Genomic DNA, 25,916 nt, shown 5'->3' with positions numbered 1-25,916 from the left:
TGTCTTGCACTGAATCCCACTGCAGAGCAGGTGTCGTGGTGGATGTGGCTTCATAGTCCGAGGGCGAGAAGCAAAGAGCATGGCTGTTGGCTGCATTTTATTGCCTCCAGGAACTTGCTGGAAGCTGACAGCCAGTGCCTTACAAGGCTTGGTATAGGGTGCCTCTTTGAGGGAGAAGTGGAAAAGGGAGGTGAGCAGCCCTTTCCCTGAGTCTCTGACTCCATGTTTGCACGATTGGACTGATGGGACATGTCAGAGAAATTAGTATTTTGCTGGAAGGAGACAGTGGAGTTGAAGTGTTCCAAGGTCTTTAAGCATAAGTTGTGTTTTGCATGGTAGTGTGATGTTAACCATTGGGCAGAGCCAAGAATGATTCCTGGCCTGTCAGAACTAATTTAAAAGATTCTACTAAATGCTTCTCGCATCACATTTTTTACTAATTACATTTTTGCTTTAACTTCTTGGAGTTCTTTATAATCTGTCCACCTTTGAAGCAGTCAACCTTAAACTAAAGTTGAGGTGCTTTTTCCAAGCTCTGCCAAGGGCTGGCTGCAGAGTCTGGCTGCTTGCTTTCTTTTTATGCCACTAAGTCCTCTAGATATATTTCTGATGAATAATTTTAAAAGAAAAATTTTAATAGGAGGTTCTCCCCTCACCAGATACTTTTGGAAGTTTAGGAAAATTATGAACTATATGCGTATGCAATAATTTTAGTTCTTTTGTTTCTAGCTTACATTGTCAGAAATGCAAACAAATTTGAATCAGATTTTAATCAAAATAAATTGGTCTTAACAGTCAAGAAAGTAAACATGCAACTGAGACAAGCAAATGTGCAAGCAAATCGGAGCCAAAAAACGTTGTTCCATTGTCATCTTGAAGATGCCATTGGTCTGTGTCCTTCAGCCTTTGCAGATAAAGGAATGTGGGCCAGCCCTCGACACCAGTGAGGTTTTGTTCAGTCCCAGCAAGTGATGTTAACTGTAGCTCCAGTGATTGTAACACTCCAACCCTCTGCTCATGTTCCTTTCTTAGCTGCCTTGTCTGAGCTCCTACGACAGCTACTGCAGCAATCAAGTAGCCGCCAAAGCTCTGCTGGACCACAAGAAGCAAGACCACCGGGTCCAGGATTTCCTTCAGCGATGTTTAGAATCCCCCTTCAGCCGCAAACTAGATCTGTGGAATTTCCTCGATATTCCAAGGAGCCGCCTGGTAAAATACCCTCTGCTCCTCCGAGAAATCCTGAGGCACACACCAAATGATAACCCAGACCAGCAGCACCTGGAAGAAGCTGTAAGTTTCTTTCTTTCTCTCCTGCCTTCTTATTTTCCCCCCATGGGGTAGGAGAGGATTAGGTAAATGGGTGAATGAAGGGTCCCTGGGTACATGGGCTTCAGGAAGCTTGGGTTCTAGGCGTGACTCTGCTATCAACCATATTTTTTTGATTTTGCAAGTGTCTTCTCCTCTCTGTTTCCTAACCTATAAAATGTAGTGTTTACTTGCAGTGCACTCTAAAGTTCCTTTGATGCTACAATTTCTTGATTCTGCAATCTGTTTGTTACCATTGCTGTGAGGGTCCAAGTCTCTCTGATGATTTTAAGTTGAATATCTTTGTTTTGTTAGCAAATTGGAGTTGCCTTTTACCTGAGCCCCAAAGCCCATTTTTTGAAATCAGCACCCACTTAAAATGTAGCTCTCTTCAATCAGTTGGATGCAGGCCTCCAATTGCAGTGGGGGGCCTAGTGCTGCTCACCGGTGACGGTTTATCAAGATGGGGGAAATGGGGGTCTGCATCAGGAGAATAATGTAAACTGTGAGCATTCTGCCCACAGAGAGCTGGGTTCTCATTGGGGTCCTCGGCCGGGCAGGCAGGGGACATGGCAGGCTGGAGGAGCCAAGGGCCTGTGCAGGGTGTGAAGATGTGACAGAATAGGTCCTGCCTGGGCAGAGGCCCGGAGCGGTCAGACAGAGGTTGAGGAAACAGTGGGAGAGGAGGCAGAGGATGGGGGTGTATAGCTGATTATAGAGGATTTTACGTGTCAGTTGGAGACATTTTCTCTTTGTTGTGTTTTTGTTTTCTAAGTAGCTGGGATTCGGGTTCAAATCCCAGCTCCATCGCAACAAACTGTGTAACCTTGGGCAAGTTACCTCCTGGTCTGTAGGACGGGGGACAGAGGAGGAGAGACTAGGGACAGTCTCTTGGTGCAGCTGCCCAGGTGTGCAGTCCTGGGAGCCTGCTCCGCGGTGGCAGTAGGCGTGGAGGCTGAGACCCATTCATAGGGCTCGTTCCCAGACTGGGTCTGTGACAGTAACAGAAAGAGGATGTGCGTCGGTGGTTTGAAAATCAGAAGCCTTGAATCTGCTGAGCAACCTGCCCATCTCCTCCCAGAGAAGGGCTTAATGATAAGTAGTAACAACAGCAACAACAACACTAACAGTAATACCTGCAGACGTTTCTTGAACACCTAGTAAGTCAGCTCTTCGTTCATCTTCAGAGCAGTCCAGGAGATAGCTTCTTGTTAGGACCATTTTCCAGATGAGGCTTGGAGGGGGAAACAGTTTGTCGGGTCCAGAGCCAGCGAGGGATGGGGCTGCTGTCTGAACCTGTCAGTGCAGACTGCACATCCGGGGCCCTTTCCACTTCCTTGTGATCCTATACCATGGAGCGGAAAGCCTGGCTGCTCTGAGCCCTGTTGCCGTTGGAATTACAGGAAGCTGTCCACCAAGCTGTGTGGAGAGGCCTCACGGGTGCAGAGCCGGGCCAGTGCCTCCATGTAAGGACAGAGAAGAAAGAGAAAAGACTCTCCTGATTCATGAGGTGTCTGGCAGGCCCGACTCACACAGACCAGGCCCGCAGTCGAGCACGATGGGGGATGCGGGCACCAGGGATGAGGCCCATCTCACTTCATCATGTCTGTTTTTATTACTGGGGGAGAGTGCAATGGAGTTGCCTCCTTTCCATATTTCATCCCAGCCAGTGTGTGGTCTGCAGGAATGAAAGCAGGGAGCTCATGCTAGTCTAAATAATTACTTTTTTAAAGCACGCAAGCTTGCTTACAGTTTTATTGTGAAGATTTCTTCTTTTTAATATGCAGCATGAAAGAATAATACTCTGTGTATTAAAAAACACACACACACACCCAGTGAGCTTAAAGCTTGAACTGAAAGCCAGGGAGATGAGAATATGATTGTGTGCACCAGTTTCCCTAGTGCAGAGAATGGGATGCCCTTCTCCGAAGCTGACTCTGCACCTGGTAATTCGGGCAGATTTGTGCACGAAGCATGGGAAACCCGCATTGGAAAATGTCTGCAAAGCAAGTCTTCTGAATGCCCACTGACACAATGTAGGCACAGCGCTTCTTAACCTTCTTTTCAACACCCTTGTGGCATTACCCCAGATGAGCAGAAATATTTAGCCCTGTACTCTCGGGTGCATGGTGAATGCTTGATAAACATAAATGTAGCTTAACTTACATGTTCCCTGAATAAATGTTCCACCTACGAAAATAAAATAAAAATAAAAAAGAGAGCGCTAAGTAAATTGCTTCTATACCAAGCATCCAGGCCTATGACTTAGATCTAAAGAAAGTCTTGCTGCTAATGCAATGCAGCATCGTTATTAGAATGTCTTAACAGTGTTGTGGAGGCTTGATAGAAATTTCCCCCGAAAGAGAAATTCTTAAAATAGGACTCTGTATATTCAGATATTCCGGGAGCTAGTTGTTTAATGTTTTAAATTCTCAGGATGGTTCCAGCCAGCAGATGATCCTGCAGACTGTCCCTCCCCTCTGCCCATCACTGTTCCCCAACTCCTATAAAAAAAATCACTGCGATCAGTGGGAAGAACAGTCCTGCTTTTGATGCAACAGCAGTGAAGGCTGCTATTGTTGGTTCATGTCAGGAGCCTGTGAGGAGATGCTATTACCACCCAAGGGACTAGCCAGACAGGGCTTTCAGATTCCACTTTGAGGATGATGAATCCAGCATATGTGGCCTTAATCCCTGTTCAGTTACCAGGTATCGCTCGTCATCTCCCTTTACCAGTCCCTTCCCTTTGGTTTGATGAGAGAAGCAACAATAAATTTAATTTAAATGTACAACTGCCATGACTGTTTGCTTTTGACAGTCTGCTATATTTAGCTTTGTTCCTCGATGAAATTCTACCAAATGAATTCCTCTCAGGAACCAGTGCAGAGAGAGTAGACTCTGACAGTGTGCCGGTGGATATAAATACAAAATAAGATTTTTAATAAAGCAGACCCGGAGTTACTACTATAAATGTACATACAGAATATGGAATAACACTGATGGTTTCCATTGTTTTGTCCTTTTGTACTTTCAAACACCAGAGAAAAAAAGCACCTTTGAAAGTAGTCAGAGCTGCCCGAGGAACCACCGTGGTGTTTGAGTTTATTAATCTTCATGTGCTATGCCAGCTCTTAGTTCCTGAGTTAAATTAGGAAGTGAACACGTCTTTATGCCTGTGGTGCATCTTCCTTCTGGTTTCCTGGACACTCGCAGGAAACTCAGAAAATTGACTCAAGTACTGGTCAATGTCAGCTGCCCAGTTATACTCAGTAGTAATTAACTTATAAGATGAGTCATAACGATTAATGCCAAGATCTTTAAAAGCAAGGAAATATATGGATTCTATAACATATTAAAAATGTAACCAAGTAAAAGGATAATGAATCTGTGGCTCAGATACCTCCCATATAATATTTTTAAGCTTCTTGAGGATAGAGACCCTCTCATTTCTTTGAATGCACCCAACTTATGTTAACAATGAACAGGTGCTCAACAAACATTAGTTTAATTAAGTTAAAGGATGAGTCATAGCTGTAGCATATTCTGTGCAATTTCTTTTTATTTTTTAAAGTAGCAGTAAATAAGCAGTCATCTTTGAAAACCAAGATGGGGGGAGCCCGGCCGGTGTGGCTCAGAGGTTGAGTGTCAACTTATGAACCAGGAGGTCATGGTTTAATTCCCGGTCAGGGCACATGCCTAGGTTGTGGGCTCCATCCCCAGTAGGGGGTGTGCAGGAGGCAGCCAATCAATGATTCTCTCTCATCATTGATGTTTCTATCTCTCTCTCTCTCTACCTCTTCCTTCCTTTCTGAAATCAATAAAAATATATTTAAAATAAACAAATAAATAAAAATAAATAAATGATCTTTGAAACTCATAATAGCTACAAAAGTATACAGATTATGCATCTGTTCATAGGCTACCATCACCAGGCTCTAGCTCAGAGCTTTATACTTTTCTGTCACACTCACGTGGATGTTCCAGTTATAACTGGTAGAAGTTTTCATCCAGTTGCTTTGAGAAGAAGGTCATTTCACTCACATGTGAAAAATAATCACTTAACCATTTTAGAAACAATTCACTACCACTGCAACACGTTACAAGACCTGGTAACTTTTTAAGCTCTTCCAGTTAATACCACCGCAAGGCAGTTGGGACTTTTGGTCTTTTCACTATTAGGGGACAGAGGAAGTCATTACTCTGCCTTTGATTGGAATCTTAGGAGTTTTTACTCAACTGATTTCTTGTTCCTTTGTTTTCTAGTATTTTCTAACTTTTAGATGTACCTATATGATAGAACAACACATCAGAATTCATGCCCACTGATCATGTCTCAGTGCCGTGCTGTTTTTGTTTTGTTTTGCTTTGCTTTGCTTTGCTTCATTTTGTATTAACAGCATTGCATCCACCATTGCTTTGAAATCCCTCTACCCCCTCATTTGTTCACATGTGCTGAGGCTTGGGCCTAAGTGTATGTAGTAACTGTGAGTCCTGCATATCAAAAACAGTACCTTATATCTTGTCCTCTCAAATAAGATTATTCATCAACAGTTTTATATATAATACAAATATCTGTATGTGTGTACAAATAAATGTATGTGTATATATGTATAAATACATGTATATGTTTGTGTATATGTATAGATGGATAGATAGATACAGAATATTAAAAGCATTATATTTTTCCCCTTTCCCAAAGCAGCAACTTAGATAACGGAATCTCAGAATTAGATCCAGGTGTATCATTGTGACCTTCTAGGCTGAGCCCCGGGGACTTGTTAGTGTGGATGGCTTGCTTCCATTCCCCATACTTTTTTTGTTTCCGTAGATAAACATCATTCAGGGAATCGTAGCAGAAATCAACATCAAGACTGGGGAATCTGAATGCCATTATTATAAAGAACGGCTTCTTTACTTGGAAGAAGGCCAGAAGGACTCACTGATCGACAGCTCGAGAGTGCTGTGTTGTCATGGCGAACTTAAGAACAACCGGGGCATGGTGAGTGGTTACTCCCCTTTGGTGGTCTCTCCCTGGGCCTCCCCCAACACGTAATCCATTTGCTGCTGAGCCTCCTGTTACTATGCCTTCCCTACCCAGGGTCACGTTCTTTAGACAAAAATGGCTTCTCCATTGTCTTTTATATCAGAGACTCACATATACATGGATATGTATAATTATATACATTTATATATTATATGGTTATAATCCTACCTAATAAGAGTAATATGCAAATTGACCCTGACTCAGCTACACCCACAGCCACACCCACAAGCCACACCCACAAGCCAATCAGGAGCAGATATGCAAATAAACCCAACCAAGATGGCTACAGCCACAGAGAGCAAGGTTTCCCAGGCAGTGGAGGAAGCCAAGCTTTCCGCCTGCCCTTGCAGGCCTAAGCCTCCACTCAAGCTACAAAGTTTCAATTATAGAAGGTAAACAAATCCAAACAGAAATGGCGGCAGCCACGGAGCTGGAGAGAGCAGTCCAGGGTTGCCCCCGGCAATGGAGTAAGCCAAGCTTTTCACTTGCCCTGGCTGGCCTAAGCCTCCACTCCAGGATACAAAGTTTCAATTATAGAAGGTGAATTAACCCCAACAGAAATGGCTGCTGGCCACAGAGCGAGCAGGAGGCTTGGCTCCACTCCAGGCTACAAAGTTTCAATTGTAGAAGGTAAATAAATTCCAGATACCAGGGCCTCCACTTGGGTCACCAGGGGGCATGGCTGGCCTGCAAACCACCACAGGCCCCTTGCTCAGGCCACCCCATGTCTCAAGGGAACCCCCACCCTGATCTGGGACACCCTTCAGGGCAAACCAGCTGGCCCCCACACCTGCACCAGGCCTCTATCCTATCTAATAAAAGAGTAATATGCAGATTGACCATCACTCCAACACACAATATGGATGCCCCCATGTGGTCAAAGATCCTGCCCCCATGTGGACACAAGATGGCCACCACAAGATGGCCAGCAGGAGAGGGAAGTTGAGAGGCACCAGGCCTGTAAGGGAGGGCAGTTGGAGGCGATCAAGCCTGCAAGGGAGGGCAGTTAGGGGTGGCCAGGCCAGCAGAGGAGGGAAGTTGGGGGCAAACAGGCTGGCAGAGGAGCAGTTAGGCATCAATCAGGCTGACATTGGAGTGTTTAGGGGGTGATCAGGCTGGCAGGCAGAAGCGGTTAGGGGCAATCAGGAAGGCAGGCAGGCGAGCATTTGGGAGCCAGCAGTCCTGGATTGTAAGAGGGATGTCCGACTGCCCGTTTAGGCCCGATCCCGGTGGTGGGATCGGGCCTAAACGGGCAGTCGGACATCCCTCTAGGGGTCCCAGATTGGAGAGGGTACAGGCTGGGCTGAAGGACACGCCTCCGTGCACAAATTTCGTGCACCGGGCCTCTAGTTTATATATAAGTAACATATATTACAAATACATGTTTATAATTTATGTATAGGTATATTTTATTAATTTTATGACCAGAACATAGAAAGAATTTTGGAAAACAAGATAGAGTTGCCAGTGTTTTATTTTGTTTGATCGTGACCTTCAAAAGCAAACAGAACAGTTATCTCCTCCCACTTGGATATCAAGAAACAGTGGGTGATCTCCGAGAAACAGCTCTTACGTGGAGTGCATTTAACATTGTGAGAAACTCTTTTCTTTCGTATGGATTGGTACCCATCTACAGACTGACATTTTGAGACCAATGTTTTGTTTTTATAAATAGTAACCTACCTTCCATTAGCTGTATATCTTCCTCTGATCTGTAGATACCCCATTTCCTGGCTTTTATTCCTGAATAGATACTGGAATTGTTCTTGCTCTCCTATCATGGCAACTTGGACAAATCTCCCCTGGAGTGCTTACTGCAGTGGATTGCAGTTCTCCGCCTCTCTGTCAGCATCTTCCATTATGCCATGCTCTTTGAGAGAGGATTGTGCCGTGTCAATTCCCAGAACCTATTATGAGTGAGTGAATGAATGAATGAGTGAATGCTTATATAAAGAAAGGATGAATTTGAATTATATGAGAGTTCAAAATTCATTCAACTGACCAGGCTATTTTTATATAGAGTCAGTAGAAAATAATGCTAATACATGTTATATGTTATAATTTTTATGTTATAATGTAAAATGTATTTTATATAATACATAAACTTTATTATCTATACTATATATTTAAATTCAGTGTTGAGAGTCTCCACTTTTACTGTATTTTATCTTCAATATCTTGGAATGAAAGCCAAAACTATATTTATATTTTAAATATATTTGTGCTGATTTCAGAGAAGAAGGGAAAGAGAGAGAAAGAGAGAGAGAGAAACTTCAATGATGAGAATCATTGATCAGCTACCTCCTGCACATTCCTAGTGGGATCAAGCCCATCACCCAGGAATCGAACCTCCTGGTTCATAGGTCATCGCTCAACCATTGAACCACGCTGGCTGGGCAGCCAAACTATATTGGAGAGTTCTTAATCAAGCTGTGATAATTCAAGGGATATCATTTTGACCTGGACTGTGAAATGTCATTTAAGAGCAGACTTGGAAATGTTACTTAAAATCCCTGAATACATGTCACAGCACCCATTATCAGTGCTGCAGTGGAGGTAATGAGACCTGTCGTAGACCACTGCTTAAAAAGTGTTTCTCTTTGACTAGGGAGTGACCGATGGGTAGAAAGCTGCATTCTGCTTCTTGCTGGTTTTTGGAAAGCACTGGTGGACTTCTAACACTGAATGCTCTGCTCCTTGACCACACATTCTTAGGAGCCCTGTGGGGAATTGCTGGGAAGAGGCACTGCTCCAATGGGATGAGGGCCTATTCTCTTTCTGTCCCTCAGTCAAGAACTGAGACTGGTTGAATGGGTCTAGACCAGTGGTCAGCAGAGCCATTTAGTCAACAGAGCCAAATATCAACAGTACAATGATTGAAATTTCTTTTGAGAGCCGAAAACTGACTTCTGCGCATGGGCCGTGAAGTTTCAATCGCACTGTACGTGCGTGCCCGCATGTAGTATTTTGTGGAAGAGCCACACTCAAAGGGCCAAAGAGCCGCATGTGGCTCTCGAGCCGCAGTTTGCCGACCACTGGTCTAGGGCATTAAAGACAAACTCTAGTTCATATGGCAGGCAGACAGATTTTTAAGAACAAAGATAGTAATTGAGATGGGAGGTTTGTTTTAGTTATCCTCATCCTCCCCAGTAGAATTGTAGAAATCATTATGAACAAAGTCTAGTGTTAGGAAAAGAACCCAATTTCTTGAGGGCAAAAAGAAGCAGAAAGTAAGAACAGGGATCCTCAATGAGCACTCATAAGTAAGGGATAATAAACCTTTGTAAAGATTTCCCAGATACAGTATAGAGTTTCCTCAAAAAATTAAATATGGAACTGCCTTTTGACTCAGCGATCCCACTTCTGGCAATATCTCCTAAGAATCCCAAAGCACCAATCCAAAAGTATATATGCACCCCTGTGTTCATAGCAGCATTATTTATAACTAGAGGCCAAATGCACGAAATTCATGCACAGGGTGGGTGTGTGTGTGTGTGTGTGTGTGTGTGTGTGTGTGTCCCTCAGCCCAGCCTGCACCCTCTCCAATCTGGGACCCCTCCGACTGCCCGTTTAGGCCCGATCTGTAGGATCGGGCCTAAACGGGCAGTCGGACATCCCTTTCACAATTCAGAGCTGCTGGCTCCCAACTGCTCGCCTGCCTGCCTTCCTGATTGCCCCTAACTGCTTCTGCCTGCCAGCCTGATCACCCCATAACCACTCCCTTGCCAGCCTGATTGCCCCTAACTGCCCTCCCCTGCAGGCCTGGTCCCCCCAACTCCCCTCCCCTCCAGGCCTGGTCCCCCCCAACTGCTCTCCCCTGCAGGCCTGGCTCCCCCTCACCTGCCCTTCCTTGCAGGCCCAGTCGCCCCCAACTGCCCTCCCTTGCAGGCCTGGTCCCTCCCGACTGCTCTACCCTGCTGGCCATCTTGTGGCGGCCATCTTGTGTCCACATGGGGGCAGCCATCTTTGACCACATGGGGGCAGCCATCTCATGTGTTGGAATGACGGTCAATTTGCATATTACTCTTTTATTAGATAGACTAGCCAAGATCTAGAAACAGGCCAAGTGCCCATCAGTAGATGAGTGGATAAAGACTCTGTGGTACATTTACACGGTGGAATACTATGTGGGTGTAAAATAAAGAAGGAACTCTTACCCTTTGTCACAGCATGGATGGACCTGGAGATTATTATGCTAAGCGAAATAAGCCAGTCAGAGAAAGACAAATATCGTATGATCTCACTAATATGTGCAATCTAATGAACAAAATAAACTGACAAGCAAAATAGAACCAGAGGCATGGATACATGGAACAGACTTGACAAACGTCAGAGGGGAGGCAGGTGGGGGACTGGGTAAAAGAAGGTGGAGACAGTAGCCAAGGAACGTATATCCATAGGCCTTGGACACAGACAACAGTATGATGAAGGCCAGGGGAGGGAGTATGGGGACTGGGTGGAGGTGATCAAAGGGGTAAAGGGATGGGGGGCATCTGTAATAGTGTCAACAATAAAAAATTGTTTTAAAAAGAAAAAATATATATTTCCCGGATAATCTGAGTTCAAACTGCCTACTGTGGCTATAAGATTGATTTAAGTAGAAACAGCATAAATATCTCTGACTAGGGGCCCAGTGCACGAATTCGTGCACCTTGAAAGGAACTGTGGGCCATGAGGCTGCGGCGGGCACAGGGGTGGGTCTCGGCCCATCCTCCGTGCCCCTGCCGGCAGCCCCACTCGCACTGCTACTGTTCCCATGCGCTGACAGCCCCGGATCCACTCACACCTGACTGTGCAGAGTGATTGGGGCCGGCGCCAGCAGCGGGTGCGAGCGGCGGCTGCTGCCACGTTTGCCCCTCAGGAGTAGCGGGAGGTGGAGAAGCCCTTGGGTGATCGGGGCCAGCAGCCACCGCTCACACCCACTGATGGCGCCAAGTGATTGGGACCAGCGCCAGGCGTCAGCAGCGGGTACGAGCGGGGTCATCACCAGCAGTGGGTGTGAGCGGCGGCTCTGGCACCAGCTGCGGGTGCGAGTGGGGTCGTCATGGGAAGTGGGTGCAAACAGTGGTTCTGGCACCGGCAGCAAGTGCGAGTGGGGCTGGCACCGGCAGCAGGTGCAAGCGCCGGGTGGGACTGTGACGCACAGTAGCAAAGAATTTTCAGCAACCACCAAAGGCTTGCCCCAATGACAGCGACCGGCACCCCGCCTTGGTTTGGCACCCCTGCTCACCTGGACATACCACTGCGGCCGACGCCCGCCATGTTCTGCGCTCTGCTGCCTGCTGCCGACGCCCGCCCCCTGGTGGTCAGCACATATCATAGCGACCGGTTTTTCGGTTGTTCTGCCATTCAGTCTATTTGCATATTAGGGTTTTATATATGTAGATAATGTTTAGTGTGTACAATGATGACCAATCCCTTCTCTCCTTGTCCACAAACAAAAATTTTTAACACATTTTTTGTACCACCTCTCCCCTAAAAAAGCCCTTCACTTGGTTATTTTGTGCTTTACTATGTTTTCAACTATTTTGAATGCATATTTAGTCATTTTGATAAACATAAACTCTCATTCCTCAAACCTCTCCCCCCACCAATACAGAATCATCATTTGTGTTTCCACCAGCCAACATTTGGTTGAGCTATAATTTTTGGTGTGCACGTGTGTGTGCATATGCATGTGCGTGCATGTGTGTGTCTGTCTGTGATGGGGTGGGGGTAGGTCTCATTTCTCCCAAATATGAAAGTATCTGAGAATGCTGAATGTGCTCCTCTGCCCCAAATCAAGATGCTAGATGGGTGAGAAAGGTGAAGGGGAGTAATAAGTGCAAAGTTCCAGTCATAAATTAATTACGTCACAGCATGTAATGTCCAGCACAGCGAATATAGTCAATTATATCATAGTAATTTTGTATGGTGACAGATGGTGACTGGACTTAACATAGTAATCACTTTGTAAGGTACATAAATATCAAATCACTATGTTGTATACCTGAAGCTAGTGTAACATTGTGTCAACTATACTTTAATAAAAAAGATAATATTACCAGGAACATAAATTTGAAAAATTATTTTAAAAACTGACTCACGAAGTAAGAGAAAAATACATACTATTCTATAACCAAAAAAAAAAAAATTTTTTTTTCAGTGTGAGTTTCTACCCATTTCCTTTTTGAGACTTTTAAGTTGACAATCCCAAATACTTCCAAATACTAGAAAACCAAAACCCAGCTGCAAAGTGGTGGATCTTCTCACTTCACTCCCTAAGCATTTCCAACAGTGAGAGAGTCTGTCTGGCACATGGAACTGAATGGAGCCCGTTGACCCCTCCTCCACCCGGCAAAATTGCTTTCATGATGTGGTTTGACACAAGCCTTTATTTTTGAGATTTTCTTTTGCCCACAGCACACACATCAGTCGTCAGTCTTTAAACACAACCTCTTCAGAGAACTGAGATTCTGATGAACTCAACTGAGAGGGACGACGTCTTTGATCTTTTTTCTCTTGGCTGCGGCAGCATGCTCTGCTTTCCCTGGGAATGGGCAGTGTTCCGAGGGGGGGTGCCTGGATGAAGCTGATAATCAGCTCTGTGGTTGAAGGAACAAGTGTTTGTGTTTTTTTTTAGTTTGGGAAGAAGAGATTAATAATAAGCTTTGATATACCAGTCTTATCCTTTATAGACTACTAGAGGCCCGATGCATGAAATTCGTGCAAGAGTAGGGCCTTCCTTCCCCCAGCTGCCAGCACCGGCTTCCCTCCAGCCCCGGCTTCGTCCGGAAGGTCATCCAGAAGGATGTCAGGTCTAATTAGCATATTATGCTTTTATTATTATAGATAGATTATTCATTTTGATCTCTTAGAATTATATTGAGTAATGTAAACCAAAGTCAGGGAGGTACTACCCCCCCCCCCACTACCCCCTTTTATTCTGTTCCCCTTTTTCAAATGGGAGCTGGGGCCATGTGTGTCTGCAAAGGTTCTGAATTGCAATGTGAAGGCAGTCCTGGCTGCTGGTGTCTGTAGGCAGAAAGGCCTTCTCCACGGGGCCCTGAGGAGGCTCCTATAAGAAAGGCAATGGGTGCATCTGGAAATGCCTGGGACCTGCCTGACTTCTGTTTACCTGGAGGTGGATTTGAGCCTGAGGTGTATAATCCAGTGTGAACTTGGTACCTGTGGACCCCTTAGACCAGTAATCAGCTACTCATTAGATTGTTGCTTGGGGACATCCTGTGGATTATTCTCTCCTAGAAACTGCACGTTTTCCTGTTCCAAGAAGTGCTGGTGATCACTCGAGCCATCACCCACAACGAGCAGCTCTGCTACCAGCTGTACCGGCAGCCGATCCCTGTGAAGGACCTCCTGCTGGAAGACCTGCAGGATGGAGAAGTGAGGCTGGGCGGCTCCCTGCGAGGGGCATTCAGCAACAACGAGAGAAGTATGACGACAGTTTGTTTTGACCTGTTGAACGTTTAGTGCAGTGGTGGTTCAGGGGGAGTGGCTGACTGGTGAAAAGAGAAGAGCCATGGCCTTGGAGTTGAACTGCATCCCAGAGCCATCTCATTGCTTACTGGTTGTGTAGCTTCGTTCAATCTCTGTGAGCCTTGGTTTTTCATGTTCCAAGTGAGGATGCATACAGACCTACTCCATAAGGTGGTTTTAAGGGTTAAGTAAGATACTGCAAGTGAACCTGCCTGTACATAACTGAACTGGTGCTTCTTAAGCTCCCTTTCTCTCTTTCTGTTGTATGAAAGCGTGCTTAATACCAGATAGTCCCTAGGTGAATACCAGTTGCATAACAGTGCCTTTTGTAGTTGAGCCGGCAGACTTGTCTCTAAAGAGACATAAGAATGGTCGATTGGGCTGCGGGTTCGTGTGTACTTACTCGAATGGGCTTCTCTAAATTGAGACTGAATAAGCAAAGGCGTTAACTAAGGGAAGCTAAGATAGCCATGTCTATCGAGTATCTTCTATGTGTCAAGCACTCTTCTAGGCACTAGTACACCCTGGTGAACAAACAGTTAAATGCCTCTCCCCTATGGAGTTTACATTGTGATGGAGGAGATAGATGAGAAACAGATAAATATTCTGGGTGCTGTTAAGGATACTAAAACCAAGGAAGGGGATAGAGGGGATAACAGTAGGCGATCTGTTTTAGATGAGGTGGTCAGGGCAGCCTTCTTTGAGAAAGTGACATTTTGACTCTTGGGGTGACGTTGGCATCATATTGTCAGAGTAATTAATATGTACTACCTCTTAGCCACTCATCAGTCCTCCACCCTAGTGATGGTAGTCGTAGTAGTAACTTCTGTTTCTCGAATACTGGCTACGTGCCAGGCATTGTTCAAGGATTTGCGTTATTCCTCATAATAATCTCACAAGGCAGATTCTCTTTGTTTCCCTCATTTTACAAACAAGGAAACTGAGACATAAAGGAGTTAAGGCACTTGCCCAAGACCAAGAGTGGAGCCCGAATGTACCTGAGGAGGTGGCTCCCAGTCTTGACTGCAGGGTCATGCAAGGGAACTGGCCGGACGCAGACCCTTCTTGAACCAAGTGGTGCACGTGGCATGTGGGGCATTAAGTGCCAGTTGATGTTGTTATTAAACTAAATAAAATGTCTTCCATAGTGTGCACTGCTGTTTTTTAAATGCACATAAATTCCTGTTGAGATCTTAAAACATGTAATTGCATTTTTCAATGAAACTGAATTTGTAACCGCTCTACGTCATTACATATCTTCTCAATCACTGGATACTAAATGAAAAGGTTCCATCGTGGAGGCTCATAGGCATGTTTTGATGTTACAAAGAGCTTCTTGAACTTGAAACACTCTCCAGGTGAGGAAATTGTTGAAATTACAGACTACCAGGCATACCTTAGACCTAGTGATTCTGAATCTCTAAGGGTAGGACCCAGGTATCTATGTTTTTAATAAGCTCCTCAGGGCATTTTGATAACGCAGCCAGGTTGGGTGACCAGTACTCTGGGGTCCCCTGAAACATGACTTAGTTTTTTCTGGGCTGATACCATTTGCTAGCTTCTGAGGGCAGCTGAGAGCTAGACTGTGTCAACTCTGGTTGACTGATGGTGGCTGCAGGGCACTGCTGAGCCATGTCCTGGGTCCGTGGGACACATTTTGTAATCAGTCAGTGATGCCTGTGCCATGGGGACCTGCATGTATTAGTGTCACTACATGTATTATCTTGGCCTGGGAGAATATCTGTCCATTGACCTTTTTTCATGTGTTTTCATTTCTAGTTAAAAACTTCTTTAGAGTAAGTTTCAAAAATGGATCCCAAAGTCAGACCCACTCACTACAAGCCAATGACACCTTCAACAAACAGCAGTGGCTCAACTGTATTCGTCAAGCCAAAGAAACAGTGCTGTGTGCTGCCGGGCAGGCTGGGGTGCTCGACTCCGAGGGACCGTTCCCAAATCCCGCCGCTGGGAGCAGGGAGCCGCAGGGAGAAACAAAACTTGAGCAGATGGACCAATCGGACAGTGACTCAGACTGCAGTATGGACACAAGTGAGGTCAGCCTCGACTGTGAGCGCATGGAACAGACAGACTCTTCCTGTGGGAACAGCAAGCACGTTGAAAGCAATGTCTGACAGAAGCAAGTACTTCCTGGAAGTAGCCCTGTGTCTTACCTGTACAGTATTTGCATTCCACTCATGGAACGGTTTGGAGAAGCACTTTTTAATATGTTGTGACCGTGTTGACCCAGTCTCTTGTGTCTGTATCTTTGTCCCTAGTACTGTAACTGCCCGTCTGTCTGTGTAAGCTGGAAATCTGTGGCCTGTTCTCCTGTATTGTATTTCACAAGTGTCTGGATGGATGAAGAGGTACTTGAACAACTTATTCTCAGATGTCCTGCTGGATTTTGAAAAATAGAAAAGGAGTCTCTAGACTACTGTTTCATGTAGATTCTTAGAGTCCTTCCATGTTTTCTAGTGCTTTTCTAGCTCTTTGATGTGGTAGCTGAAGGAACAGAGGTTAGGGGGCCTTGCACACAGGGCATGAGGAAGTCGCTCATGTGCCATGATGGCATTCGAAGGAAAACCAGGAAAGATCGATCCTGGCAGTGAACTTGATTCGATGTTATACAACCACAAAGCATGTAAACATCCCTGGGGGCCCTGGAGGCTTCATTTTGCAAAGGAAGAAATACCCTCTTGACCTTGTCGTGTCATCCAGTGCAAATTTGATGCAATAATCTTAGGGCATGAACGAGAGTCTGGCCTTACCAGGACCAGCGCAAAAGCACCTGTCAGCTCTGACTCTTGAACTGAAATGTGCATTGCACCCGAAGTCTCTGTCATCATTGCTGGCCTGCCTAGGAGAGCCATTTCTAGCCTAATACATCAGAATAAATCTCAGAGCGCCTGGGAAAACCTGGCAGGGTAGCAAGGAAGCCCATCTACATTGTTTCATCTGCCAAGGTCTACTCACCTGTTAGAGCATGAATGAAGGGATGAGGGAAAAGGACTGAAACTGAGTCAGCAACTCTGTTTATAGAAACGTGAGAGGAATTTGGAAGAAGTGCGTTCATCAGGACCTTATGTGAGAAATAGTAAAAGAGCAGAGCAAGGTCCAGCACCCTTCCGGAAGCAGCCAGAGCCTCGGGCTTTCCGGCTCTGCTCTTGGGTCCTGAGGTTGCCATCTCTGGCTCTGCACTGGGAATCACAGTTACCGTCTCCAAAGGCCAACTTCGTTAACTCCGTGATTAATTAGGATCAGGTAGCCAAACTAGTATCTCTTTGTCCAGCCTTGATTTACTGCGCAGAGTGTGTCATAGACCTTAAAAAAAGTTAACCGAATACACAGAAAAGCTCCTGTGAGTGTAAATATTAGGGGTGACCTGTGCAAAGTTATACCCACACCAGCACTAGTAGTAATGATGCTAAATTATTGCCAAAAGGTTTTTTTTTAAATCTTCTGTGTCTTTCAAGTTTACAGAAAAGAAAGCAGTAAATACTATGTTGTCATTTTATTACGTACAGCTATCATGTGCGTTCAGAGAAGCTGCGTGACAAGATTTATCAATATAGAAACAACGTATATTACTTATTTTTCAGAAACAAAAAGTACTGTGGTCAATTTTACCCTGTAAGCTTATTTCTGTATTTATAGATCTTAACCATGGTGAATTTTTTTTTTCTATTGCAAGTTTATTTAAAACTGCTTCGTTTCTCAAGTTGTTACTGATTTTGGGAGTGAATGACCCTGCTGCAGAGAGAAGCAGAGAGAAGGTGTTTGATGGTGGGAAAAAGAATGACTTGTTCTTTGCAGGAGCCATCGGACACTTTGGCCAGTGCGTCAAGAAAAGAGGTCTGTCAAGAGCTGACCTTTGGGAAGAAAGTCAATGAATGTTCTGATGAAATGAATGTTTTTGTATTATGGCCTTAAACTTTCTGGGAGCATTTCAAATAAATTACCTTAAAATGTTGTCCTCTTTGTGTACAGTCCATACCCTACAAACATCAAATTTCAACTACCTCCCGGGAGGTTCTTTCCAAAATTTTTGCTTGTTCCCAAATGCAAACTTTGAAAGAGAGTGCAGGTTGAAATGAATGCTTTCCTTTGATCTATCAAAGCTTTTGCATAACTCAGTATTTCTAAGATCATTCTCTGATCACCCACTTATCCATTTATTAGTTTTTAACAACTATATCTTGAATCTGTAGTACTAGTATGTGTCAGGTGATAAGTCAGAATTCTTATAGAAAAGAAGTGTTGGATCTCACTGTTAGCATAGGTGACTGTTGAAGAACTCAAGATGAAACAAGGGAAGGCAAATTTCACTTTAAAATTCTTTGGTTAGTTTTATAATAAAACCTTGATATAATGGACTAATTTGAGTGGGGGTGTCCATTAAAGCTGAAAGTACATTTTACAATAAAGTTGGTTTTCTGAATGCTTACGTGAAAAAATTGACAAATGAGTTAAGCTTATCTGTTTTTACTTAGGTAGACAGGTTTGTGTAATTAACGTTAAGTATGTAGGAAAAGTTTTAATTTCACAGTTTTCTACATGTATTACAATAATTTAAAATTTATACTTAATAGGTCTAGTAAATGCTTGCATTCACCAGCCACCTTGAGGAAACAAATGCACATGGTTGGGGCGTGGCTTAGGGCATGTCCCCTGGGAACTGCTGCAGAAAGTCATGCCACCACGTGACAATACAACCAATTACCACATGCCTTGCAGAATCTCAGAGGGAAGGTGGGGGAGGGTGGGTGGGAAGAGATCAACCAAAGAACTTGTATGCATATGTGCATAACCCATGGACACAGACAATAAGGTGGTGAAGGCCCAGGGTGGGGGATTGGGTGGGATGGAAGGGGTCAGTGGAGGGAAAAAAAAGGAGGCATATGTAATACTTTCAACAATAAAGATTTAATTTTTTAAAAAAATCTGAAGTCCGTTAAATCGAGGTCCACAAAATTGAGGGTTTATTGTATTCCCCCAAAGAGGGGTTTTAGGATGAAAAAATTAAACAGTTTTAAGCTACTGGTAACCAATTGTCAATAGCATGCTGGCCCAATAAAGCTGGTAATTGGTCTTATCTTTATAAGAAGCTCTTACCATTTTCTTTAACATACTGTTAATTTCCAGAGTAATCAAAATATTCACATAAATTTAACTCCAAATGAAAACTCACCCCTCCTTGTTCTCCTTGTCTCCTTCCCCCTCCTTCCTTCTCAGCCTTCTTGTCCTTCTTCAGGGCCACTTGGGCTCTTCCTTCCACTTTTCACTCCAGGATTGCACTGACCTCAATACTCTGTGCTAACATGTTAGAAAACATCTTTACTGACAATAGGTGGGTTAGTACAAATGACTGAGGGCAAAATGGTTTTCCCCAGTCTACTTTCAGGATGGTATTTGACACACAACTAAATGTAATCCTCACAGTCTAAATGAAGTCACAAGCAAAGAGAAGAGCCACAACTAGCAGTTTTGTGCAAAATTGGAGTGTGGTTTCAGCTTCTGGGTTGTGGTCACCACCACCGACTGCTTTTGTTTCCATTCCTAGCACAGTTTGCAGCAGCTGAGACTGAAGAGCTCTTCATAACAAGTCCTTCTTAACCATGTCTCTGTGCTTACAGGAAACAGCAACCCTCCATCTTGGCGAGCTAGCCACTCAACTTTTCATTTAAATTCAGTCCATGCCCACCTACAAATTCTCCACCAGCCTGAGGACACTGGAAGATTTGATAAAGAGAATGTCTGACCACTTGGGCTCCCCTTGGCATGGTAGAAAAAGCCGTCTTATTGATGCAGTTGATTCATTTAAATCGTGCTATCTTGTTTATTGGCAGAATTGTAGAATTACGGTGCGGGAAGGGAATTTGAAGAGGGTCCCTGAAGCCCAAACCCACCAGAAGGAATCTGAAGATGATGGAGATTGAAAACACAATGAGAAAAGACAACTGTATTCAATGTACCTCAAGGGTACTTATGCAAACAAGTTTGCAGAACAATCACTGCTCTTCATGTCACATCTCCTACCAACGAAGCATATCAGTCAGCTCTGTTCATCTACCCAAAGAGGCAGTTTGTTAATTGACCTGGAAAACATACAATATCTTATTAGTTTCACATACAACATAGTGTTTCAACATTTATATTGTATGGCAACTATAATTTAACAAAAAAAACTGCAGACAAGCCCTAACTGGTTTGGCTCAGTGGATAGTGCATCGGCCTGGGGACTGAAGGGTCCCAGGTTCAATTCCGGTCAAGGGCATGTACCTTGGTTGCAGGCACATCCCCAGTAAGCGGAGTGCAGGAGACAGCTGATCGATGTTTCTCTTCATCGATGTTTCTAACTCTCTATCCCTCTCCCTTCCTCTCTGTGAAAAATCAATAAAATACTTTTTTAAAAAAAAAAAAACTGCAGACAAGAAATTGATCACAATTAGCAAAGCAAAATTTTTTTTCTTACAAAAGAACAAATTTGGAAACGGCTTCCAAAAAACATGACCTGGTGGATTAGGAACCAGGCTCTGTATCTTCAGGAAACTGGATATGCATTCCTAACAACTTGTCCACTTACACATGTTCAGAAACAAGCACACCTAAATATTAGTGATCTGTGTTATCTGTGAAGGTTTGAAAAAATGTCATTCTAGGTTTCCTATTCAGTGTACCTACTTATCCCATGTCTGTGAAATGGGGACAATGTAAACCCTCAGACGGTTTAAAAGGTGAAATGGTGTATGTGAAATCGGAAATCACTCTGAGAACTATTAAGAGTTTATAATTTTCATTGGGCTGGCTGCATCTCTTGACATGAAGTCACAGTTCCACTCTGAATTCCAGTATTCCTTCCAGCCTAGGGAAGGATTTAATAATTACTTTTAAATTTGCACGTGGTGTTAAGAAATCTCTCAAATGTATGGCCTTGGCCTGGATCTTTTTCATTCATTGTGCTGCATACTTGGGAGGGGGTGGGGTTTTGAGTTCAGAGAATCTGGAATATTTCCCTGTATTTTTGGTATTTTCCTTCCTACAATTTTCTGTTTTCTCTTTCAGGAGCTCCAGAAAGAGAGATCTTGAACCTCCTGGATGTGGCCTCTTACCTCCGGGATTGATTTTCTTATTGATATGCTTATCTCTTTATTCCTATTTCCCCCCATAGATATTATTCTCTCTTGGGGAGATTTCCTCACCTTTATCTTCTGGTATAAAAATGCTAAGTTAACTACCAGCAGACTGATACTACAAGAAATGTTAAAGGATCTTCTTTCAATAGAAACGATAGCAGATGGACGTATGAATCCACACAACAGAATGAAGAGCATTAAAATGCAACTATGTAGAAAAATAGAAAAGACTTTTATTATTTAAATCTCTTTAAAAGTATTAAGTTCTAGCCCTGGTCAGGTAGCTCAGTTGATTAGAGCATGGTCCCAATACACCAAGATTGTGGGTTCAATCCCTGGTCACATACAAGAATCAACCAATGAATGCATAAGTAAGTGGAACAACAATCCATAAATTTAAAAAAATTTTAATAAAAGTATTGCGTTCTAACCCTTATGGAGTAACAAGGACTAGATTTACCTTCCATCTGAAACAACCAAAAGAAAAGAAAAAGAAAAACAACATACATGAAACTATGAAGAGACTGGACACCAGGCAATGAAGGACAGTGACCTTGAGAGAAGGGGAGCCCTGTGATTGCTCCAGTTTACAGCCTTGAGGGTTCTCAGGCAGCAGTGCAGGAGGGGAGCCCAGTAGAATCAGTGAACTCCCTGAGTGGAGGAGATGTAGCTGAGAGTTGACAGAGACCAAGGCAGCTACAACCTAGAGCACACAGGAGAGCACTGCATGGAGAGAGAACCTTGAATCTGCAGAAGGACCCCCTCGGGCGCTCGCCTACGTGCTGATCAGTGCACACATGTAAGAAACCATCCAAGGGTGGGGAAACTATCCAAAAGGATTAGAGGGAACTCACAATGCTGGAAATAGTGCCTGTTCCCACAAACCACACTAGAATAGTGTAATTGGGTAAAGTACTCAGAAGGACCTACTTTCAGTAGTGGGGAATAATTAGCTCTCTAGTAAGCAGTACTGTGATTCATCTCACAAGTCTTAAAAGAAAGGCCAAAAAGAACCAAACTATTTCCAAGTAACATAACTGCATCCCATAACAAAGCTCAAGAATATTTATAGGAATACAAAAGTATCCAGCACATAACGGGGTAAAATTCACAGAGCCTGCCAGCCAAAGACTACAAGGCATGCCAAGAAGCAGGAAAATGTAACCCATGGTGAAGAGGAAAATATAAAAAAAACAATAGAAACCAACCCAAAACTGAAATTCTTTAGTACCATAATGAGATACCACTACTCACCTATTATAAATCTAAAATTTAAAAGATGAACCATTGTCAATAGCATATGAAAAGATACTTGACATCACACCCATTAGGATGGTTACTATTAAACAGAAAGAAACAAACAAACAAAAAAAGCACCAAAAAGTGTTGGTGAGGATGTGAAGAAATTGGAACCCTGTGTCCTGTTGGTAGAAATGTAAAATGGTGCAGCTGCTATGGAAAACAGTATGTAGAATAAATAGTTGTACTCCTATGTTCATAGGAGCATTATTTACAATAGCCAAGAGGTGGAAACAAAGTGTCCATCAGTGGATGAATGGATAAAGAAAATGTGATATATACATACAATGGAATGTTACTTCACCTTAAGAGAAAAATCCTGTTGTATGGTACAACATGGGTGAGCCTTGAGGACATTAAGTGAAGTACACCAGTCACAAAAAGACAAATACTGCATGATTCCTCTCATAGGTGGTATTTAAAGTAGTCAAATTCATAGAAACAGAAAGTAGAATGGTGGTTACTAGGAGCTGGGCAAGGGGGAGGAGGAAATGGAGAGTTGTTTTTTAATGAGTATAGAGTTTTAGTTTTGCAAGTTGGAAAAGTTCTGGAGATCTGTTGTAAAACAACATGAATGTTTTTAACACGACTGAACTGCACACTTAAGATGGTAAAGTTTGTGATCTGTGTTTTGTACCACAATTAAAATAATAAATAAAAAATAAAGACTAACCAGACTTATGGTTCAGATAAGATGGTGCAGGCTCATTTCTCCCTATTACTCGCCACTAAGTACAAGTATAAATCCTAGAAATAACACAAGAGGCAACCACAGAAAAACTCTGAAGGATAGTGACAGGAAGGTGAACTGGTTTGGGACCCCAGGACTGGAGGAACACACAGTGGCAGGGGTCTTCCGACCTAACAGAAGAAGGTGATCCATGCCCAGCATTTCTTTACCTAGCAACAGAAGGCAGCCCAGATAGGCTCACGCCTCCCCAGATCAAATAGAAGTCCCTCTGGCAACACCAGATGAACTCAGTACCACCTGCAAAGGGGATTTCTTAGGAGTCCTGCTAACCATACGCTTCAGGGGAGTATTCTCCATCCCCACCAGGCCTGAGAACACCCTTCTCCACCAAGAGATACCACAGGGACCAGGAACAACAAGCCCAGGAAGCAAACTTGTCCCCATGGGCCTATGACCACCTCCCCAACTTAGAGACAACCCTTCTTCTCCCTCAGCACCAGCAAGAACCAGTGGGAACCCCATCAGCATTCTGAAAATTAAACTGCCTTGGAGCCACAGTCCACAAAATTGGGGCAGGACCGACATGCTAAACAGGGTAATTGTCTACTAAAAATAAAATACCTAATTAAGACCCAGTCTCCTTACATAATAAAAAATGCCCAGAATACAATTTAAAAAAATCATGTATCATACCAAAACCCAGGAAAATTACATCTTGAATGAGAAAAGACAACCAATTGATGCCAACAACAAGATATGTCAAATTCTGGCATTATCTGACCAGGATTTTAAAGCAGCTGTCATAAAAACACTTCAAATATCAGTTACAGAGTCTGTTGAAACAAAATTTTTAAAATAGACCATCTCAGCAAAGAAATGAAACACAAAACAGTATCAAAAGACAATTAGAGAACTTAAAAATGCAATTACAGAATTTTTTTTAAAAAAACACCTCTTTGAATGGGCTCAATAGTAAAGTGGAGATGACAGACACTAGAATCAGGAACTTCTGGAAAGATCAACAGAATTTATCTGAACCACACAGAGAAAACTAAGAAAGAAATGAACAGAGCCTAGGCACCTATAAAATGAAAAAAAAAAAAAAAAATCCAACATTGGCATCACACACGTTCCTCGAATGAGTGCAAGTAAAACTGAGGCAATCTGAATATGACTGGCATATGTTATCAATGTCAATATCCTGGTTGTGATATTATTCTATAGTTTTGCAAAATGTTACCATTGGAAAAAACTGGGTGAAGGGCCAACAGGATCTCTTTGTATTATTTATTACAACTGCATGTAAATCTATAATTATGTCAATAAAATTTTTCAATTAAAAGCTCACCAGCTGCACCCTGGCCACTTTGGCTCAGTGATTAGAGCATTGGCCCCCAAACCAAAGGGTCTCAGGTTCAATTCCTGGTCAAGGGCGGGTAGATCCCCAGTAGGGGCGTGTGTTGGAGGCAACCAATGGATATGTCTTTCTCACGTTGATGTTTCTCGCTATTTCTCCCTTCCACTCTCTTTCAAGAAATCAATGGAAAAATTATCCTCAGTCAAGGATTAAAAAAGAAAGAGAAGAGCACCAGCTGCAATGTGGAGAATGAACAGCAAATGCTGGAGGAGAAGCAAGCCTCGGGAAGAATACCATGAGTTCAGGTTTGGATACTGGCCATTTGAGTGTCTGAATATTGTTTTACTTTAAAGAATATTAGGCTTTGTTCTGGTAAGCAGGTAAGCTAATTATACAGGTCAATTTGATACTTTCAAGGCCTATTTTAATTTTTGCTACAATAGATGTAAATTAGCCTTTTATTCTGGGAATTGTTCAATATCACTACTAAGTTATGACCTGTCTCAGTATCTGTTGAGTGGCTCAGTTGATTACTGTGCACTACATTGGCTACTGAGGACTGGCTAATTGAAGTTTCCACATCTCTTCATCCAGTAAGAGCTCTGAGTATTATTCCGTTTACAACTACCCAGTCTTCCTTGGCCTGCCTCACGAAGGTTCATTTACACATGCATGGTCAAGGAGACCTCCTATTCAGATATCTGGGGCTGTTTTTCTGCATAGCTCCCTATTCTCCAAGGTTCGGCCTGACAACCTTGGCCTCCCCAGATTCTCAATTCAGTCAGGGTGCTGGGCTCTGCTTCCATCATCCCTCCTGCATCCACAGCCTGGGGACTGCCTCTAATAAAATATCTGGGATGGTTGTAAAGCTTACCTTTTGGTTTCCTTCCCTTGGGAATTATGATCCATACTGTGTGTAGTCTCATGTCTGAATACAATTGTTTTCTATATTTTGGCCAGTTTCCTAGTTGTTTCTAGTGGGAGAATAAGTCTGATCTTTGTTATTCCACTGTGACTGAAAGCAGTCGTCCCGAAATTATTTTATAAATTCCTGTTCTAGAATATACCAGGTATCTGCTATAATAAAAGCGTAATATGTTAACTAGACCGGACAGCCGGACGATCTTCCGGATGAAGCCAGAGCTGGGAAGGCTGAGGCAAGCCGCCACAGCTGCGAGGGCCGAGCCCCTTGCATGAATTCCGTGCATCAGGCCTCTAGTATATACCATAACATGTAATATTAGTGAGCCTAAAAAAAGGAATGAAATTCTGATACATGCTATAACATGGATAAATCTTGAGGCCATTATTCTAAGTATATAAGGCAATCACAAAAAGACATACTGTATGATTCCACTAATATAAAGTACCTAGAATAGACAAAATCAGAGACAAAGTAGAATGGTGGTTACCACTGACTGGCAGAGGGGGAATGGGGAATTTTTGTTTAATGGGTATCGAGTTGCAGTTGTGCAACATGGACCCAGTTCCAAGAATTGGTTATACATAATGTGAATGTTCTTTACTCTACTGAACTATACACTTAAAATGATTAGGATGGTAAATTTTTTTATGTATTTTTGCCATAATTAAAAAAAAATAAATAAAACA

At 43.3% G+C, this 25,916-nt stretch overlaps 1 protein-coding gene across 2 annotated transcripts in view; it reads left to right on the top strand.

The window, feature by feature from the left end:
• Nucleotides 1-16,018, top strand: part of ARHGEF3 (Rho guanine nucleotide exchange factor 3) — a 260,975-nt gene extending 244,957 nt beyond the window's left edge. For both annotated transcript variants that reach the window (XM_008146317.3, XM_008146318.3), the window contains 4 exons: nt 1,033-1,290; nt 6,134-6,304; nt 13,595-13,781; nt 15,605-16,018. In XM_008146317.3, coding sequence (XP_008144539.3) covers nt 1,033-1,290; nt 6,134-6,304; nt 13,595-13,781; nt 15,605-15,957 — 969 coding nt within the window. In that variant the 3' untranslated portion in view covers nt 15,958-16,018. The remainder of the gene's footprint in view (nt 1-1,032; nt 1,291-6,133; nt 6,305-13,594; nt 13,782-15,604) is intronic.
• Nucleotides 16,019-25,916: the final 9,898 nt, after the last annotated feature.

The sequence above is a fragment of the Eptesicus fuscus genome, chromosome 18 (assembly GCF_027574615.1).
Source record: "Eptesicus fuscus isolate TK198812 chromosome 18, DD_ASM_mEF_20220401, whole genome shotgun sequence".
Classification (NCBI taxonomy): domain Eukaryota; kingdom Metazoa; phylum Chordata; class Mammalia; order Chiroptera; family Vespertilionidae; genus Eptesicus; species Eptesicus fuscus.
Note: the sequence above shows the minus strand (reverse complement) of the source record. Positions and strands in the feature narration are given on the sequence as shown.